Source organism: Cygnus atratus, chromosome 16, assembly GCF_013377495.2.
Source record: "Cygnus atratus isolate AKBS03 ecotype Queensland, Australia chromosome 16, CAtr_DNAZoo_HiC_assembly, whole genome shotgun sequence".
Taxonomy (NCBI): Eukaryota; Metazoa; Chordata; class Aves; order Anseriformes; family Anatidae; genus Cygnus; species Cygnus atratus.
Window position 1 is genome coordinate 14,382,028 of NC_066377.1, and position 20,885 is coordinate 14,402,912.

General features: G+C 43.1%; 1 protein-coding gene across 4 annotated transcripts; it reads left to right on the forward strand.

The window, feature by feature from the left end:
• The first annotated feature begins 4 nt into the window (after positions 1-4).
• On the forward strand, positions 5-20,611 carry RPN2 (ribophorin II). Of its 4 annotated transcripts, none has more exons than XR_004778903.1 (17): positions 9-250; positions 1,763-1,858; positions 3,242-3,417; positions 4,282-4,357; positions 4,748-4,882; positions 6,927-7,103; positions 7,503-7,621; positions 8,038-8,143; positions 10,537-10,628; positions 11,480-11,594; positions 12,095-12,289; positions 12,810-12,896; positions 13,445-13,540; positions 14,633-14,730; positions 15,626-15,755; positions 18,133-18,218; positions 20,228-20,611. XR_004778903.1 is itself a non-coding variant. In XM_035548392.1 (17 exons), the coding sequence occupies exons 1-16, from the start codon at positions 44-46 to the stop codon at positions 18,182-18,184; spliced, it is 1,935 nt and encodes a 644-aa protein (XP_035404285.1). In that variant the 5' UTR covers positions 9-43; the 3' UTR covers positions 18,185-18,218; positions 20,228-20,611. The 4 variants fall into 4 exon arrangements, 3 of the variants coding, with proteins under 3 accessions (XP_035404286.1, XP_035404285.1, XP_035404287.1); XM_035548392.1 differs by having other exon boundaries at positions 14,655-14,730; XM_035548393.1 differs by lacking the exon at positions 18,133-18,218 and having other exon boundaries at positions 5-250; positions 14,655-14,730.
• The last annotated feature ends 274 nt before the right edge of the window (positions 20,612-20,885 follow it).

The following is a 20,885-nucleotide window of genomic DNA, read 5'->3' on the forward strand; positions in this document are numbered from 1 at the left end:
CCGGGCCGGAAGCGGCGCGGCGGCGCAGGAGGAGGGCCACAAAATGGCGGCGCCGTGCGGGGCGCGGGCCCTGCTGCTGCTGCTGCTGCTCCTCGGCGCCGCCCGCGCACTGGCCCCCAGCCACCGCCTCACCGCCGGCGACTTGGCCCGGCTGCGGGCGGCGCTGGAGCGGCCCTTCGGCGACGTGCAGGCCGCCTACCACTCCGTGGTGGGCCTCGGCAGCCTGGGGCTGCGGCTGGCGGACGAGAAGGTGAGCGGGAGACGGCCGGCGGCGGGGCTGCGCGGGGGGAAGGCGTGAAGGAGAAACCGCGGCGGGGTCTGGTGGCGCCGGAGGAGGCCGCCTCGGCCCTTCGGGGCCCCGTGGGCAGGTCGCTGCGGTGACGGCGGGGCGGGGCGGGGTGGCCGGGGGGAGCCGTTACCTGCCCTGCCCTCGGCCCTCGCAGCGGCTTCCTTTCGGGCCGGCGCTTAGTGCAGCCGCGGCACCCCGTCTCGTCTTTCCCCTGTGGAGCGCGTATTCCTGCGTGCAGGCCTGAGATAACGGCCTGCGGCATCAGCAGGGTGCTCTTATCACCCGTAATATCTATAATATACATACCTTTTACGTTATCTCTAATAATGCCGTGTCTTCAGACACGACCTGTTTAAGTACTCTTAAATTGCTGCAGTGCTGACCTACTTCGCCGCACGTGTGTGCTCTGACCAGCACACCTGAGCTGTAAACACAGGTCTGTTCTCTCCACATACATTAAGCTAGCTTGCTGTTTTCCGACCACTTGAACTTGGTTTCTCTCCGAGTGTTGTGCATTCGCACCTCAAATTCTGAACCGTGAGGTTCCTGGGGGTGTTGCGGTTTGCCACAGCGCACACCATGGTGCGCGTGGCCATCTGGGAACTAATCTGGCAACTGCTGCTTCAGCTTTTGTCAGTGTGGCTGGAATGTTTAAGAGCTCACAGTTTTGGCAAAGATAATATCACCTGTGCATCTGCAGGTGTGCAGTAATTGCTTTTGTTCCTTGAGGTTTATGCTGAGGCTTTTTTTTCTGGACATTATCTCTCTTCACATAGTGAGGCTGTTTAAAAGGTAAGAGTAATAAAAAATAGTAGCTAGGCATAGCACTTGAACATATATCCTTGGTTAATTGCAGCATTAAAATCCTGTCCTAGTTGAAAGGCCTGTTCTTCCCCTTCTCAGAGACCAGCGATTTATGTACAAGCAGTTAAATTCTTGGCTATTTTCTGGTTAGAAGGGGATGTCGACGGTGCATGTATCGTGTAGTCAGTCAATAGTACGCTTGCTACTTGTCAGTGAGTAATCTCATCACTTGCCTTCATAGTTTAGTTGCTTGCCTGGTTTATCTTTCCTTATGCTTTGACGTTCCGCATCCATAAATGTGTGTGTATGTTTGTGATGTACAGCTGGGAAGCAAGCTTCTTGTCTCTGGAAGATTTTGCCTATGAAATGTACACGTGGATCTTGTATGTTGCTGAATGTTACACTCAAATTTGAGCTGGTTGCAGCAGAGTCAGTGTGAAAATCACTGATCGCTTTGAACAGGAATCATCTTTGTTACTGTGCACCATTTAGTAGTGTAGGATCTGGGGTTATAGGTTCTGCTACATCACAAATGTTTGGATTTCTTTTGCCTTTTTTCATGTACACTGGTGTGCATTTTTATACTGAAATTATCTTAGAGTATCGTTTAAATCAAGTCAATAATTAAAGTCAAGGCTGTTGCATAATTTAACTTCTCTTTCCTTGCAGGCTGCATGTAATTTCATCAAGTCTCATGTAGACTCCAGCAGTGTCGATTCCCTTTTCTATGCTGCACAATCTATCCGCGTCCTGTCTGGTTGCGAGGTGAGTTTGGGGTCCTAACTTCTGAAGACAGATGTTACTAAGTCAACGTTTACCTTGATATGTGTGTGTATAAGTATAACTTCTGTTTTACTTTCTCTTAGTATGTGGTATTCTGTTGCGTCTTAGGTAAGTAGCTTACAAAGTGTTTGGGAGTATTCCCAGACAAGGCAGATTGAACAAGTATAAAGCAAGTGTTTTCTTCACCACAACTCTGAGTACCTGATCCAGTACTGGCTCCCCAGCCACATTCTGATTTTTTTGAAGAGTAGAAACTTCTAGTTCCCTTCTTTGTTAACTTTCTGTTTTTAGGACAGCATCTCATCAGTAAATGACAGGTCTAGGCACAGTTGTAAAAAGCCTTTTTTGTTACGTCTAATAATGTCTAAAAATTGTTTAAAACCATGCTACTGTGCTGCATCTTAGACACATGATATCCTCTCTCTGTCATGAACGATGTGGGGATCTAGCAGAGAAGTTTCCTTGTACACACCTGATACCAAATGATTGAAACAGAACAAGTAAATACCTTCTTAAAATGTTCCTCTGCTATATTTCACACGTGGTATCCAGCAGCTTGTTGTTTCCTACCCCAGCTGTTTCCCGTTTTACCCACCAAGCTCAGGTATCTTCTGTCCTTCTCCGTGATGGTGCTGGCTCTTTCAGCCTATGCACAACAAATAACTTCTCTGAACAGTCACGTAATTGCCTTCAAACAAGTAGTTCTTGACAGAGCTGATTGTCAGAAGATCCATGGTTGTGGAGGCTGTCTCCTTCCACTCCCTTCCTTCCCCGGGTACCCCTCATGTTCAGTCGAGGTGTGCTCGTGAATGCAGAGCTGGTATTGTGTGGGGCAAAGCCGGCTTGTAGGCATGGGAGATGGTACAGGAGGTTTGGATGTTTCGGTGCTTTCTTGATTGAACCAGTGGTGGCTAAGAAAAGAAGGAGCCAGTGCATTTTAATAAATTCACAAAGCAGTATCAATTAGACATTCCCGGGGCAGACAATACACCGTGTGGTTGAAAGCCCTGTAGTGAACACTGCAACAATACACGTGCAGTCCGTGCTTGCTAAGTTGTGGGTGGGTTATACAAGCCTCATTTTTCATCCGTACCATCAGCTGCTGCACAATTATGTGATGTCAGATGAAAAGCAGATAGTATTGCTAGCAGGCTACCAGGATAAATCTGAACTGTGGATTATCCTGACTAATTGAGAGTTGACAGCAAATCTTAGGGACTTAATTGAACTGAAAGGTAACAAATGATAAAGTGCTTTTTCCCAGCTATAGCTTACGGTTCACCAGTCACGTGTGCTGCTCCAAAAGCAAGTCAGCAGTGACTAGGAAGATACGTTCTTCAGTGTATTCTTTGTGCTCTTCCTCAGGTTGCCATCTCAAATGAGACCAGGGAGCTGCTGCTTGCAGCTGTCAGTGAGGACTCCTCGATCACCCAGATCTTCCATGCTGTTGGGGCCCTGAGTGGCTTTGGCCTTCCTCTAGCTTCTCAGGAAGCACTTAGTGCTCTTACTGCTCGTCTTAGCAAAGAAGAAAACGTGCTGGCGTAAGTCTTTCAGACAGAAACGTTTCACTGTTGCGCACTTATCTGCTAGCATTTGGGTTGTAGAGTAAAGGTTGTTTTAACACTTTAGGTTTTGCAATGTAGTTCCAGTAGATTGTGCTGTGTTTTCATTTGGAATATTTGTTTAGTTCATTATCGTCTCTCTGGGAGAACGTGGAAAATGTTTCTGAGCTGTTCTCTGCGACTTTTGCAAATGAGCTTATGTATTCAGTTTAGTTCGAGAATAATGGTCAATAAAGAGGATGCATGCCAAAGAAGCCTCTTCTTTTAAAAAGATTCACTACAAATCTTTGACTTAAAATCCAGCCATAGTTCCGCATCATTGCGGCTTGTGGTATGCTGGATGCATTTCCTCAGACATTTTGTTTATAGGCTGGGATGCGCGTGCTATGAGGTGGAAAAAATGTGCCAGTAAGCAGAAGGAATCCTGGCACTAATCACCGAAGAATTGGTTAAGTAATTTTTACTGTGAAAGGAAAGAATAGAGCTTTTCTTTAAAGCTAAGAAAGAAAGGGAAGCTTTTAAAGGCTTATTTTCTAGGCAAAAAATCCAGATTCCTAGAAGCTTCAGCAGCATGTTTGGGGATCTGTGCAATGCAGAGAGAAAAGTTTGGGTTCTTCTCTGCATTCGAATCTGAGTTTGTTGCAAAGCTGATACAACTAAAGTAGTCTTCTCTAATGAATTCTAAGTTTCCACTAAATACCTTCAGATTCATTGCCTAGAGTCAACTAAATGCAGTAGTGGCTGCTTTACGCCTCATTTGGAATAGAAACTAATTGCTTTGAAGGATGTTTGGCTTTTAAGGAACAAAATTCATACACTTGTTTTTGTTTTTTGTTGTTTCAGAACCATCCAGGCTTTAGAAACAGCATCTTACTTGTCCCAGCAAGCAGATTTAAGTGCCATTGTTGAAGAGATAGAGGTAGGAACACGCTATGGTCTCTAATTATTCAGGATTATTTGCTAGATGTCTGTGATACTAAAAGATATGTTAATAGGAAACACAGTGAAAAAACAATCTGGCTAATTCCTTGTCTGCATCAGGTGGGTTGGCTTGGCTCTTCCCTTCAAGCAGATATTTCTCGTGGAGTTTAACTGTTTCACAGCGGACTGTGACACAAAGTCCACTGATGTAAATATAATTAAATCCAGTAAAGGCTGAAGGTATTTTTTTTTCCTATTTCTAAATGATGTAGAAAATAATTCAGTGAATCCTGTGCCAATACTCCTGACTAGAGGTCGAACTGTAGAGTTACTTTCCACGGATCTTCTACTAGAATGCAATCTAAATAGAATTTATTCTTTCTGTCAGGATCTTGTTGCTCGCCTGGATGACTTGGGTGGAGTCTATCTGCAATTTGAAGAAGGAATTGAGACGACTGCACTGTTTGTTGCTGCTGCCTATAAGCTGTCCGACCACGTGGGTACAGAGCCAGCAATGAAGGAGGTCTGTATCTGCCTTTTCCTGTCTTGCACAAGGTAACTTACAGACAGGATCTACCTAGTGATCATGGTGCAGAGCAAGAGGCCAGTCTAACTAGGTGGAATTTCTACTGGAAAAATGAACATGCTCAGTGAAAAAGGAGACTTCAGAGTGAATGTTAAATAACAATGTAGGAGGAAATTCCACCTTCAAGATCACAGGCTGAATTTGTTTTTTTTCAATGCACAGAAGGAAATTGCAAGCGAGGCCTAGTTTTTCTTTGTTTATTGAGACAAGCTGCTGGAAAAAAAAAACCTCTTGTTTCAGAGTTTGTTCTGGTATTTGGCACTTGCCTAGCACTTTACAGCATTTCAAAGTGTTTTGCAAGTGTTATTTACCTGTGAGGAAATACAGACACCCTCGTTAGGAGCATCCAAAAGGGAGACAACATTAGTACTGTACTCCTACAGGAATTCAAGCACATAAACTTTTCAAATGATCTTTCATTACAGTACAGTGACAATTCCTTTAGAGCTTGATTAAGATAGAAAATCACTATTGCAAGCTCTCCATTTAGTATTTTTTCCATAACAGGTTAACCACGGTAGATGCACTTTTGATTGAGAATGGCGTCTCCCTAGAGTACAAGGCCAAGTGACAGGGTTGAAACAGAAGCAAGTGTAAGACATCTGAGTTAATTCCTGGCTCTCTTCCATGCTGCTGCCAACAAACTAACTGCAAAGTAATTTTGATGTCATTTTTGAGGCGGTGATTCTCCTACACACAATTCTAACTGTCAGCATCCAAGTGATGTAAGGAAAAAAGAAAAAGCCCAATTAAGGAAAATTGTTTAGTGTTGATTCAGAATTGTGCTGTCAGAAGTGCTATTGTCAGGGCTTTAATGCTTTATCTCCTGTGAATGGCAAAGGTGCCTCCTGAAAACAACAAAATTCACTTTAAAAATTAACAAATGAAGTATATGGAAAAAGAGCTTTTTAATTTTTACAAGTTAAATGTGTGTGTAAGTTGCTGGTTAAGGTCTAGAGCTATGCCATGCACTTCAGATAAAGGAAAAACAGTTTGTACTGTGCAGGAGTACTGTAGCATCTATCTGGATGCTTTCTATAATCACATGATGCATTAATGAGCACTAATGTGCAAGCATGAGGTTGAACATCTGAGATGCTGTGGGTTTCATTTAGAAGAGCACGTCATCTGCAAGTCACTAAATAGTATGCCTATTGCTGTATTTGGGGTTGTCTTTGATTATTCTCATTTCTGGTTAGAAGTTAGCCCACAGTCCTTTTTTTGGATCAAAGTACAGGTAGTGAAATCCTCTGTTTTCCTGACTAGCAGGGAGTACTGGAAGAATCTGTATCAGATGGTGCAGTCTGCTCAGTGTGGTGCTGGTGCACTAACCCTATGAGGTCAGGTGGGAAAGCCAGCTGGGGAACTCTGTCCCATTCCTACTTCCAAGAGAAGAAATTAGTTTAGGCACGTCCCAGAGCTGGCTCTGCGTTCCTAGTGGCACTGCTTTACAGTTGAGCCTCTTAGCCTGAAGATGCTGCTATGCCCAAGGGGTTAAGCCTTTGAGGGCCTAGACTGGCTGCTTCCAGAGTCATGAGGATGCTTGGCATCGCCTCTCCGTGGCCTTCCCACTTTGGCTGGTAGCCAGGACATGTAGCCTAGTCCTTCTTTGCGGTAAGAAGGCAGTTTACATCCTGCTCCTGGAGCCAAGCTCTTTTTGCAACTGCACGCAGTGTGGACCGTTGAGCTGAAGGCACCTTCCCTTCTTAAACACATAGTTTGAAGAGGTAGATCCAAATCCTGTTTTTGCACGATTTTAGCACAATTACAGTAATTGTGGTTGGAACCTCCCAGCCAAGAATAAGATGCTAATGTGAAAGGTAGCTAATTTGGGGTTACCTCATAACTTGAGTTATTTTTAAAGCAAATAGGGGAAATTAAGCAGTTGGTATGAATGATGTTTTTGTTAATACCACCGTACTGTTATGCAGTGTTGTGGTAAGCTGCTGGTGCTAATGTGCAGTTTGCCTTCCTTTTTCAGGATCAAATTATCCAGTTGATGAATGCAATTTTTAGCAAGAAAAATTTTGAGACGCTCTCAGAGGCTTTCAGTATTGCTTGTGCCACGGGTGCTTTATCCCGCAACCGCTACCACTTGCCTGTCATTATTGTCCCTGATGGGTCTGCAGCTGTGTCTCACCATCAGCCTGTGCTCAAGGTAAGTCCGTACCCTAAAATCTTAATTCATCTCTTGGCTTACTCTGTAGTCTTGTAGTTCTGGGTGAACTGAATGCGTAAGGTGATGCCTTTCATTTTAGGCTCCATGACATGCTCCATTTCATTAGGTCTGGGGTTTTAGCGCTTTTATATCAAATAATTGTTAGAAGCCTCTGCTTACCCAGGACTTAGACTCTGCCTTGACAAGGCACCTTGTAGTAGTCAGCTCTTTTACAAACTTTACCTTTCCCCGTTATGCTAAAAAGAGCTAGGTCAGTCAAGGGTTCTGGGCAGGAGAGAACTCCGGGTATATAATACAGAAGGGGTAGAAAGTTGTCTGTGCTTCTACATTCCTCCTAAGACAATGGGTTTCCCAGAAATTCCTCTTTTGCTTTTGTAGCTTCAAGTGACCAATGTTATGTCCCAGCCACTTACTCAAGCTTCTGTGAAGCTGGACTATGCCAAGTCTGCATCTACCAAAGCCACCGTCCTTCAACAGACACCATTTGTTCTGTCAGGGTAAGAATTTTATCTTATTTTAGGCTTTGTAAGGCAAACAGCTGTTATTTAAACAGTGTTGGGCTTGCTTCCTATGCTCTTCCACCAGAACAATGCCTGTGTGATGGAAGACTCAAGATGCTGTAGTTGCATTTTGTTGGCAACAGGTGACAGCATGTTCTGTAGTGATGTTGAATTTGTTGCATAGGTCTTTTTCTTTTGGGAGTGGGGAGTTGCAACATTCTCCTGACTTTGAGGCAACTTGAAGATATTTTTCACCCTGTACTTAGTAGTAGTGTTAGTTTTGTGTCACATTTCTGTTTACCTGCTTAATCTAGCATATTTGGAGACATCTTGGTAGCAAGATATTACGTGCTTGTAGGTTGCTTTGTTAGTGTCCTAGAGGATGCTTAATACATTGCCTTTTTTTATTACAGAGATGTCTTTGAGCTGAACTTCATGAACGTCAAACCTGCAAGTGGATATTATGATTTCTCTATCAGTGTCGATGGAGATAACCGGTTTATTGCTAACAAAGTTGAGGTGGGTGTGTTTGTCGCTTCAGTTCTGTGGTATTTGGTGAAACGGCTTTTTGTTTATATATGCTAAGGATGTTGTACAGCATTTTTATCACATTTTTCTATAAAGTACTGGATTTTGACTTGAGATTGTGACCAGTAACCACAGATTAGTATATGATCAAAAGAGATTTGCGTAAGTTTCAAAACTGACTTATCACTTAGATGTTTGCTAATTTGACAGCAAATGAACAAAGGCTAATGGTGGAAATGTTCATGTAGCAGCCAATATTTTAAAGTAGCTGCAAAAATGATTACTAAGAGTGTTCTTCAGAGCATTCAAAACTTGAGCCTGTAAATCTCAAAGCTTGGCTAGCAGTTGAGTGATTGCCTAGTGATTGCCTGATGCATGGAAGTTAAGCATTTGAGAGCTTTAGAAAAGAGCCATGGGGGTCTTTCTAGCTTCTAACTGGGTATGTGGTGATGTTTTTGTAGTGGAGAAACAGTGACCAGAGCAAGTAGAAATTAATTCTTCATTTCTTGTGTTCATACACCCTTTTTGGTGGCAAAAGCTGTTACAGCACACCTCTCAGAAGAGTTCTTTTGTATAAAACACTCAGCTTTACTTTCTCAAGTTAGTTATTGTGAGAAGCATGTGACCCGGCTGACTATTAGCATAGTCACTGCAGTGTCAACAGCTGAGAATGCTCTTCTCCAGTGATGTCTGTTCCCGGGTGAATTTCTGCCCTCAGTTGCCTATTTAAGGAAAAGATTAGCTTTTTAAAGTCTTGCAACATAGTCGGCTCAGAGGAGAGGAAGACACTTATTTACAACTGCTGACCTTTCCTGTATGTATCAAATTGATGTTGTCATTGTAGTAGTAATGGCACTTAGGAGTGTCAAAAGGGTAGTGATTGGTCCTGCTTCAGCTCGCTGCTGGCACACTGAGGTACCAGGAGGAATGCATTAACGCCGGGGTGGCTTTGTGTGAGCCGCTTCTAATAAGACACATTGTTATGGGGGAGGACTGCTGGGGGAACTGCTTTTTTTTCCTTACCGTTATTAGCATTAATTGTCCTTAATGCACCATCGTTTTTGACAGTAATGAGCTAAACCAGTGGGTTATTATTCCAGGCAGAGCCTGCATTTCCTGGCATTAAAATATTTGAGGGATGTTTGTGTGCTATGCAGTTGGAGGGGCTGTGTGCAGCAGCTCTGAGTTGCCTTCACATAACTCTTTTTTTAATGATTATTTCATTAGTCCATCTTTCTTTGCTCCCATCTTGGAACAGAAAAAGATTTTGCTAAAGTTAGCCTAAAGAGTCTGCTAATGGACCCAGTTTCAGTAGTAGCATCTCTATCAAATCATACCCTTTTTGTAAAGGAGCTCTCAAGGTTATTGTGTTTGAAGTCCGACCTGAATAGTTTTTTATGTTTTCACATATTCTTCCCACAGGTTTTGTGGGAATTATTTCTCAGGTTGAGGGGGTGGGGCTGTTTCACGTGAGCAAACCTGCAGTAACAAATTGGAGTGTATGTTGAAAAATGTCTTGGCAATGAAACTAATTCTCCAGGGGAGCGTTTGTAAGCTGTGAGAACAAATGTGCTAATTAAATCCTATGGATTGCAGTAACCGCTCGTGTTTGGGAGAAGGGTTGAAGTCAGTCAGACCCACTGAGGTTCGCTGTCTGGATTGGATGGTCTGTGGTTTGGGATGGGGAGAGGGCAGGAAGTCATTCCTCTGCTCGGCGTTTGTACGGCACTTGGCACAAAGGAGCTGTGATAAATGGCAGGGCCTTAATGTCTGCAGTGCCCTAAATGATAAATAGCAAGCCTTCCTTCAGAGGCACAGTTAAAAAAAAAAAAGTGCAGACCTGCAGGAATGCTTTGGCTTTTGCCTGCTGTTAATAAAATCAGCAGAAACCTCCTAGGGTTCAGGAGCCAACGCAGGCATAACTGGTCACTGTGCGGAGACTTCTCTCATCTCAGATTGCTGTCCAGGACACAGAAGTACATACGCATGTGCAGTTTGAAGTCGTGTTTTATATGATGTCATATTTAATAGCTAGCTTCTACTAGTGTAAAAGGAAAACTAGTTGGATCTGGGTATCTGGACTCTTTCATTAAAAACAGTTCTGCAACGGGGAGCCAACTCCAGCGCGACTGAGGGATTGGTGTCTTCAGAGACAGCTGCTAGTGCAGGGGAAGGGGTTGGTTTGGTGCTAGTAACTGATGCAGGAGCTTTGCCAGAAGGGAAATCGGTGTAGACACGCTTGTTCAGGCTAGGTTCTGTCTTGGTGTAGAGGAAGGTTCTCTGTGGGGAAGGGGACAGAAGAACGAAAGCTTCTGGAGTGAACATGACCATCGTTAGTATATGTAGGAGTGGTCCCTGTAACTTTCTGCTGTGTTTTGTTGCAGCTGAAAGTAAAAGTTTCCACAGAAGTTGGGATTACTAATGTAGATCTTTCTACTGTGGATAAAGATCAGAGCATTGCACCAAAAACAACCAGGTAAAATGACTCACTCTGTGATCCTTTAAGGGGCAGCTCTGGTTCTAGACTAGAGGTCTTCAGAGCTTTGCCTCCTTGAGGGATCTTGTATTGGAATGCCAACAAAACTATACTAATGCTGTTTCTCTTACACCTGTAAGTTCTTTGGGAGAACAGATTTGTTTCTTGTAGGTGGTTTTCCTTATTGCTGAAATAATTTCTAACAGAAAACAGGTGACCTTAGTCATCTGTTCCTTTGTTGGCACCTCTCTGTAGCAAAAGTGAGTTTAAAACATTTATTTTAATGTTTCTATTATTGTTGAACTTTGACAGAGAGGGTCTAATGCAATATGTACACTGTATTTTGAGGTTATGGCTCTATCATGGCCTGGTGTGCCTGAATTCTCAGTTGCTCTTTAACTGACATCAATTAAAATGAAATGCTTGTAATTTAACTTCATTTGCATTGCTTCTCTGAGGTCCATCCCTGTGGATTGATAAAGCCTTTCTGTGCTGAAGTCTGATTGTGGTTTTATCTGTTACGCTGCCATCACACCTTTTTGTAGCAGAGCCTTGTTTAATGAAAGGTGGAGTGCAGTACTAGCAAAGCCTTGTTCTTTTTGTTCCTCTGAAACCTGCAACGAACTAATGTTTTATATGAAAACGTATGTAGCTTGCAGAAAAATGAAGAATTTTGTTCCTCCTTTTTCTTAAATTATGGTGGAACAGAAAGAATTAGGTCACCTGACTTTGTTAAAATAGATTGCTTGAGTAGATAGCAGTGCTGTTAGTCAGGCTTGCTTGCCTCAGTTTCTTTGAATGGCAGGCTCTCATTTGGAAGATCACCTCAACTGTGTTTTTTTGTTTCCTAGGGTAGCTTTCCCAGCCAAAGCCAAGGGCTCGTTCACTGCTGACAGCCATCAGAATTTTGCTCTATCCTTCCAGCTGATAGATGTGAACAGTGGAGCTGAACTCATCCCTCACCAGGTTAGGACAAATTCTTGTCATTACTGTGTCACCAAAATATTCCATCTTGAAGCATCCAAGGTGTGACAGTTGCTTTTGAAAAGGTTTGGTAGGTTTTGAGAAGCCTTACGTTTCTGACATGGACTGTGGAAAAAAACAGTAATCTTGGTAGGAGGGAAGTGGATTTGGCTTGTTCACGTATAAAAAAAAAAAATGCATACATCCCTGTTGTGTGTTGTTGCACATACCCTCTCCAGTAGCATTCAATATATTGCCCTGTACCCCACGTGGGCCTCTGGACAGTGTTGGTCCTGTGTTAATGTGGTTACTTGAAGAGGCATGGTACATTGCTGGCTGTGCAGGGATCTAGAGAGGTGGCCTCTCAGTTTATTTTCTAACTTCTGTTAATGTTGTGCTTTTTGTTTGGGGGTAAATCTCTCATTTAAATCTCTCATTTCAGTGGCATTTATAAACACATTTATTGTGAGATATTCCAGGAATTTTACAATCTTTCCTTTCAGACTTTTGTCCGACTTCACAACCAGAAGACTGGCCAGGAGGTAGTGTTTGTTGCAGAACCAGATAGCAAGAACGTATACAAGTTTGAGCTGGATACCTCTGAAAGAAAGACTGAGTTTGATTCTGCCTCTGGTACCTATACTCTGTACTTGATAATTGGAGATGCCACTCTGGAAAATCCAATCCTGTGGAACGTGGTACGTAGCTGGAAGTGTGGTGGCGTGGTTCTGAGATTATTGACAGTCCAGCAGGAGGGTGGTGTACAGGCTTGGAAGAAAAAAGCTCTTTTTTTTTCTTTGTAACGAAGCAGAAACTTTTTGGCCATTTATGGGTTCTAAGGTTTGCTGTTCATTTCTAAGTTTTCAAACTCCATGTAAACATCAAAGTGGGATTGAAATGTTTATTTCATCACAAGGTGAAATAGAAACTTCAGTGTGTTTGTGGGTTCGATTGTAAGTTCACAGCAAACACTTCAAGGTTTAGCTTTTCTGTGCTTGCTGCACTGGAAATAAGTCCAACTTTTAGTGATGAATAAAGGGCATTGCTGCTTCTGTTTAGGAGAAATTTCTTTTAAGATGTGGAGGCTTTTTTTAGATTCCTTTAAAAAAAAGAATCTGTCAATCTGATTGGCATGATAAGCAAATTGGTCACAGTAATGTAATAAAACTTTTAATACATTACACTTAAAGTTCATGAAGTTGTGTGATTTCATTTCAGGCTGATGTTGTGATCAAATTCCCAGAGGAGGATGCACCATCCACAGTCCAGTCCAAGAACCTCTTTGTTCCCAAACCTGAAATCCAGGTACAACCAAAACCAAAAATCATGCTCTGTAGATGGGGGGCTAGTCTTATTTTTGCTTATCTAGTCTTTGCTCTCATCGTAACTTCTGGTAATATTTCTATAAGAGATTACTTAACTGTGCAAGTAGTGTAATTAAAATAATACCAAATGTACTGCTTAATGGAAAGAAATTAAATGCAGTCCCCTGCAGTATGAATAAATAGGCAGTGTCCTACCTGTGAAAGAGCAACTGGTGTCAATGAGAAGACTCAAACAAGAAAATTTGACCAGGTAGGCACCACAGAATGCTCTCTGCTTTTAGAGATTTCTCTTGCATCATTCTAGCCATCTGTGCTGATGGCAAGCTAACCAGTGCTTCTGTGAGTGCAGGTAAAAGTTAACTGAGCAAAAGATCAAATGTGCAGAGACTGGAATAGGTGCTACTTTAAAGAGGCATGCTCCTCATCTGGAGGAATGCCTAGGAACAGCAGCAGGGCTGAAGCTGCTCCTCTGCGGAGCTGAGAAGCTGTTCTGTTGGAATACTTTCTTACGAGTTTGTTTGTTTGCAGCACCTCTTCAGGGAACCTGAGAAGAGGCCTCCCACTGTGGTATCTAACACGTTCACGGCATTGATTCTCTCACCACTGCTCTTGCTGCTCATTCTGGTGAGTGAACTGGGCCACAGAATGACACTTTTTTCCATCCAGTCCACAGTCACTTCGAGGTTGACCGGCTAAACTTTGTGTTAAAACTCTTGGTTAATTATAGTTAGCGTGGCATTGCTGCGGTTGTAGCTAGCAAAGGTCAGTGCAAAGTGTTGGTCTGTTTGTGTCTCTTTTTTTGAGTTTATGGTCAAAACAGAAAACACTGTGGCTAAATAAAAGTGGGATTTCTTCAGTGTGGTTCTGCTAGTGATGTAGAATAACAGTGGACAGATTAAGTTACAACATTAGACTTCTACAGGAGAAAAGCAGTGATTCTGCTTTGCACGCAATATAGCCATCACAAAATCTGTGTTACTTAATCCTATCAGACTGATTCCCATTTATGGACTTAATTGGTATTTGTGTATCAGTAGGTGAAATGTCTAGCACTAGTTCAACTGTAGCATCAGCTCAGTGTTCTGAACTTAATGTGAAAGAAAAATCTCATCTAGTCAAATTACCTTATTTAGAAGGTGAATCTGATCCCTTACTTGCTTTGCAGTAATTTCTCATTAGCTATTCTTGCTGGAGGTTGACTTTCAGAAAGTTGTGTCCATTGGTCTCTGGAGTTTGCAATATACTTGTGGATGAGAAACCACATTGCTCCTGGTTTCCATCCTTCATGCCTTTCTCTTCTATATTCTAAAAACAGGTTGTTTTTGTGAGTAAATATCATGTATCTGTAATCGGTCTTTTTGCTGAGTCCAAAACTACATAACTGATTGTTACCTATTTCATCCTTTTAAATTAATTCAGTTGGAAATAAATAGCAATATTTTTCTGGAAAATGTAGATTTCGAGCAATATCCTCTCTTCACTTTAAGATAATTGAGGAACTGCCTTTGGGGACTCAGAAGCAGTAGGAGAAATTTCCGCTAAAGGAACTTAACAGCGCTGTCTTTGACAAAATTACTATTCTGTCCTCTGTACTAGAAGACAATGTGCTTCTGTAGAGAATACACTGTGTTCATTGAAGAACTTGAGTATCTTTCAACTCTGTTTCCTTTAAGTTTAAAATAAAAGCTTGTGTTTACAAGACCTTTTTTTATTCAGGTTTTGTTTCTTTTCCTTTTAGTGGATAAAGATTGGTGCCAACATCTCCAACTTCAGCTTTGCTCCCAGCACCATTGTTTTTCACATGGGACATGCTGGTAAGTGTCAGAGGCTTTCTGCTTTGTTTGACCTTCTCACCTGGGAGTTACAGACGAGAGCCCTGGTGGTAAATGGGCTTGCAGCCTATTAACTATAATGACATAATAGCATAACATTTGTTCTCTTGTTTTCATCTGCCTTCCTGCTTTTCATGATTGTTAATATGGTGATAAACCTGTTTTGGCCATCAGCTTATAACAGCAGTCATTATCTAGGCTCCTCTCACACACCATTTATCTGTACTTGATAGAACTTCTTACTTCCAGAGGTCACGCTTTCGTTATTGCATGTTTGTCCTCTGTAAGCAGGGAGTTTCTGTGGGGACTGAAACATGCAGGGCTACCATCTACATCTTTTCCTTAAAACTCTTCCTGTGAAAATCTTGTTCTTCAGTTGGACTAGGCTTTGTCATCAATATTATCACACCTTTGATTGCATAGTTATTTACAGTCTTGGTAGACTCTCAAACACAGGAGATTGGGAGAACATTAGGTCTACTGTTTCCTGTATGACAGCATGTTGCTTAATCCAAGCCAGTTTCCTTGGAGGCTTTATAAAGCTGTAAGCTCTTAAAAGTGAGTAAAGGTTAATATCCTCTGTTGAAATCCAGAATATCCTTCTCTTTTTAATAGCCTTCAATGTCTGTAATACCTCCATAATTATGCCACAGGAGGATTGGTTGCATGCTGTCCATCATATTTTTCTACAATATGAGGACCCAGATGCCTTCTTCCCTTGGCAATAATGTATAGGCTTTAAATCTGTCATTTTGGAGATTCAGAAATGAGTCAGAAACCAAGTGCTTAGGCCTGGCAGTACAACATAACAATTGTTCTGGGAATAGCTAATGGTCTTTGAAGTATAGTTTGAACTGTGGGCTGTCTTTTTTCACAGCAATGTTGGGACTCATGTATGTCTACTGGACGCAGCTCAACATGTTCCAGACTCTGAAGTACTTGGCCATTTTGGGTGGTGTCACGTTCCTGGCAGGCAATAGGATGCTGGCTCATAAAGCAGTAAAACGGTAAGCCAGGCACGGATGCCTTGGTGGGAGCAGCTTTTGAAGATGTCGGGGAGGAGATCGCATCGATGCTGTCGTATGTCAGTAACTGATACAGTGATGAATGCTGCTTTCAGTTCTTAAATCTTGGGAGGAGGGTCTGTTCTTTCCCCCTCTCATGCCTGTTTTCAGATTAAGTGCCTGAACTAGGGTGATGAGGTGCTGTCACTGAGGTGTAGCTAACTGCTCCTTCAGAGAGAATAGTCCACGTGGCCGCTTGCTAAAGTGGTCAGGCACGTAGAGAAAATGAGTGGAAGCACGTGCATCTTGGCATGGGGAGACCCACTTTTGGCAAGATACATACCCTGACAAAATTGCTTTACTATGTGGCGTATCAACATTTTATAATATTAGATAATGAGAGCTGCTATAAACACAGAAGAGGCCGAACTCCTATGCAGCTGTGCCTGTGGGATAAGTTTTAAGAGGAAGAATGTAAGGTGGGGGTTGTCTCACTGCCGTCTTCTATCCAAAGAAGGATTACAGTGAAAAAAGGAGCAGCTGCTTTGTGAAAGAGTGCAGCCACAAACAAAAGGCAATACGCACAAGCAACAACAGGGAAAATTCTGATAAATGTTAGGGACACAAAATTCAGTGAAGGTGGTCAGGCACTGTAAAGGAGGATTCAAAGAGGTGGTGAAACCTTCATTTCTCTGGAGATGTTCAGAACTTGGCTGGATATCACCTTGCGTACTCTGCTCTGAGCTCAAAGTTAGCTCTGTTTTGAGCTGGCACTTGAGCCAGATCTCTGCAGGTGTGTTCCAACTCAAACTATTGTATGATTCTGTAATAAATGTACTGAGGTATCTATATCAGGCATTGTTAAACACAGGCAAGCCCTGAGCAAGTTTTCTGTCCAGCTAGAAGTTGTATAGTAGAGCCAGTGTGGTTTTGTTCCTAGACTGTGCTGCTGAGACAGGGCTGTCAAACCTGACTGCAGTGCTGGTTTTGGACCTGTGCTAGAACAGCTCAGCAGCACTGGATTGTGCCCTGCACACCTGGATGGGTGCCTCAAGCATGGCACAGCAGTGTCTTGCCTTGTGTGGACATGGGTTTTGCATGGATACATACCTCACCTTTACTTTCTGTACTGGCGTAGGACTGATTCTCCACGTTCATGTCCCGTGCCACAGGGTCTCGTGTGCATGCCATGACTTAGGCAGCCTGCAGGCTGTTCGCTGACCCAAGTTTCCAGTACCATGCATCAGTCAGAAGTCGGACCTTTACCCCTCCTTCACTACTGCCGCTTCTGCCATGGAGTGAGTCTCCACATGAGATTTAAATTTTAGCCCTTTTGTACTCTGCAAATGCAGAGTTTGGCCTTGAAGATGATCTCATGATCTGCTTTACCATCAGACCTGTGCTTTTTTTTAATTCCCCTTTTTGAGCCATTAGAAGTGTATCCTTGCATGCCTATTTGCATAAATATCCCTGGGTTCTCACATTTTTGATCACACTATTAAAATGAGGACAAGCTATAAAAAAAAAATAAAACAGCAGCAGCAACAAAACCTCACAAACACAGAAGAGTAGAATTTTCAGGGGTTTCCCAGGGATTTGTTGCCTTTAAAACATTTCTATTTGCATGGGTATAGCAGGGGGCACAATTATTGTAATCAACCCTTTCCATACTGTTCTTTCAGCTTCCTCAGACTTGCACCCTTGGATGCCCAGCCGGCTCTGGTGTGGTACTTTACTGTGTTAGCATAACAGTTCCTACCAGGAGTTTGTTGCCAAAAGGGCTATGTTATGTCACTTTAATAATGATTCATTTTTAATTTGAAGAGTAACGATAAATCATTATTAACAACAGGTTTCCTAGTGTACAGATGTGGGGAGGAAAGAATACAACAAACCTTACTTCTAAGTGTCTTAGCTCAACCAGGGCTTCTGCTAGCACAGAAGTGCAGGTGGTTGGTTCCTGCTTCAAAACACTGCAGGGGGTGTCTGTGTGCTTTCTCACTGTAAATGACATGAAGCTGCAACTACAATGGCAAATTTGAAAGTAAAACTTGTACCTCAGGCTAAAGTTAAACCCTTTGTACATGACTTTAAAGTTCAAAAAGATGTATCTTTTTGTTAACATGCAGCTAGTCCGTCTCAGATGTTGAAGTGCACTGGTGATTAACTAGATTGCACTTTGAGGCAAAGCTGCTGTTGCGCTATGGAGAGCGCTGGTAGGGGCTGGAGGGGAACTGTATTCAAACGATGTTTTTACAGACGTTACCAGAAGGCCTGGTTTTGCTTTTTGCATTTCTATCGTTGGCTCTGGTTCCTGGAGCAGGGCTGCTTTCCTCTTTCCTATCTTCTCTGAACCTTTCTTCCTCTCTCCTTTTGGCAGGATCGCTGCAGAGCAGAGCAGTAGGTTGGCAAAGTATAGAACGCTGCGATAAAAGGGGGTTTTGCTAGTGACCAGCTCTTCTAGAAGTAAGGGTCTTTTTGGAATTTGCCTTTCTTGGGCTTGCTGCCTGCTTCATTTCTCTTCATCCCTCACTTCTTGCACAAAAAGATATGAGCTGAAGCTGCTTCCTTCCAGCATTGTTTACTTGGCTTTAAATCAGTCCTTGGGTGTCCTTGGCTACAGCTGGGTTTGCATACTAGCAGTACGTGTCCTCTGAGACTAAATTGCCTTCTTGTGATTCCTTAATCATCTGGAGTCTGTGTGGTGATATGCGCACATGTTAATACACTGTCTGAGGTGTAGAAATCAACCTAGTCTAAGCAATATTGTTCCTGTAAATAATTAGCAGTGTTAGCTAGTGGAGAACATAATAGAGATGCCCCATCTCCCATCCTGCTGTTGGTATTCCCTATCCCCATCTGCAGTATTCTGGTTGTTCAGCTGCTAGACACTCTTTACTGTTGGTGGAACTGAATTATGTCCTTGCTTGGATTGACAAGAGCTCTGTATGCAGCAGAAACCAGGTCAGCACCACCTCATTCAGCTGAGAACATGACCTTACCCAGGGTTCACCCTTGTTTTAGACTGAACCGGTCATGATGGCACAGTCAGCAGCAGCAGCAAGCTCCCCTTGATCGAATACAATCATCTGATAGGTCTCCAGTATCATTTGCTGGTGTAAAGCCCATTCCCTTTGATTCTGAGCAGGTAAGGTCCCAGTTTGCTATGTCCACAGTGGGGTGGGAGGCAGGACTACCTGCTCCTCTGTGTTACCCAATTCTCTGTGCGTGGCTTCATTTCTTAGCAGCACGTTATTTTATAAAGTAGAAGGGAGAAAGCATCTGGGACTAGTCCTGCAATGGGACTGAAATTGCTGAAGAATGTGCAGCACTGGTACGTCTCATGAGCGTCTGCTTTCTCTCGTGTTCGTAGCCAGTGCTCCAGGCACACGTGCGGCGTGCTCAGCAGAGCTCAGTTCTGCGGTGCAAAACAACCCAGCGTGGGTGGCTGCGTCTCAGAAACCACGTGTGCTGAGCTTCTGTTTGCACATCTGAAACCATCCTCGGTGCTATCTGAAAAATCATCTATGGAGAACTTGGCATTGTGTGCCACAGGAAAAACACCCTGGTACTGCCTCGTCCCTCCCTGGGGTGCTGGAGGGATGTTAGCACAGCACAAGCTCTGACAAGTAACCGGAGAGGAACTGGAGGCGGCTGTCGCTTGTTCTGGTGGAGCGGTGCTGACTGTAGCCTGGCTGTTTGCTGGTGCTGTGCTGGTTGCTGGATGCTGCACTTTTTACCAAAACTTTTGAGCCAGCGGTTTTCAGCTTTAGTGATCAGTTGCCAAATAGCCAGGAAGTGTGTTCTCCACAGCTTACGAGCTTTTTGCTTCTCAGCCGGGTATTTTAACTCCTGAATTCCCCGTAGGCTGTGAGTATAATCCTGGAAGATCTTAAGAATAACTTAATATCCATGGTCCACATGTTGGGTTTTCCTAATCCGTAAGTGCAGTCACAAGCATTTTTCCTTATTGCTGGGTTTTCTGATGCCCCAGATATGTCATTTAAGACTGTGTTGGTACCAATACCTGGGGACTGGACTGTGAAGTGCACCCAGCTATGCTTGTATCTGGCATCTTGGAAGAGAAGAGGACCCCAGAAAGATGGACCTGCGGTGCCAGCTTTGTTGGAGATCTCTCCTCTGTGTTTACATGGACCAACTGATTCCAGTTGGATAAATTGGCCCTGTTTAAAGTGGAAGGGTGGTAGAGTAGCTGCAGGCTTTGCATTCAGCCCTGCTTTTTTTGTCCGGTTTTCTGTTTCATAAGGCTCATTCATCCCTTTTGTGCCAGACCTTCATTTTGTCTGAACATTTCCATGCTACTTGAGTTCACTCAGTTACATTGTGGTACTGGTTTTATCGCTCTGTCAGATAAGCTTCCTTTCAGAGAGAATGAGGGTTCTGGGGACTCTTTTACTGTTCGAGGAAGTACTTTGTTGTGTGGAAGAGTTAACTGTTTGGATTTTCCTTTCCAGGACACACTAGCACCAGAAGAATGGAAGAAATGGGGAAAAAAAGTAAATGCCTTCAGAACAGAAGTGAATAAATAACTGAAAGAGCAGAAGAAGGAAGGCAGAAGATTTTTTATATAAATTAAGTCAAGAGGGTTCCAGTTATACATTTTTTTAAGTTTTGATTTTCACTGTTGCGTTCATGCTACCTGAGTGTTTTTCATATGAATCTCAAAAATCCTTTCTTCCCTGGATCCCTGCCCCACTCCACTCTCCCCTTTTCTTCTCCTGGGATGTTTGAATTTCTTTTAGAAAAAGAAGAAAAAGGAAAACATAATTCTACCTTTCCCCAGGCACCCTCTCCTCATACTAAGTGATTTGTGAATAAAGAGGAAAGAATGGTCCTGAGTTTTGTTTTGGCTGTTTCAAAGTCTCAGACTGGAAGTTGAGCTCACATGAAAATGAAAAGAGTTTTTTGGCTGGGCAGTTTTTGTGTATTAGTCATTGTGGTGCAAAGGTTCCTCTTCTTTCGTGTCCTTTCCCAGAGGCACGTGTTTATTTGGGGGCGCTTCCCACTTCTGCCCATCATTTGTGATGCTGTCATCTGCATTTCTCTGTTAAGTGCTGTTCTCTCAACTCAGGAGGGCGCCAGGCTATGTGGAGCTGCCATGGGTGCTCAGAG

Coding starts and splice junctions, on each gene's coding strand:
- RPN2 (XM_035548392.1), top strand. CDS start 44: ATGGCGGCGCCGTGCGGGGCGCGGGCCCTGCTGCTGCTGCTGCTGCTC. Junction 7,622..8,037: donor ACACCATTTGTTCTGTCAGG/GTAAGAATTTTA, acceptor TTTTTATTACAG/AGATGTCTTTGAGCTGAACT. Junction 11,595..12,094: donor CTGAACTCATCCCTCACCAG/GTTAGGACAAAT, acceptor CTTTCCTTTCAG/ACTTTTGTCCGACTTCACAA.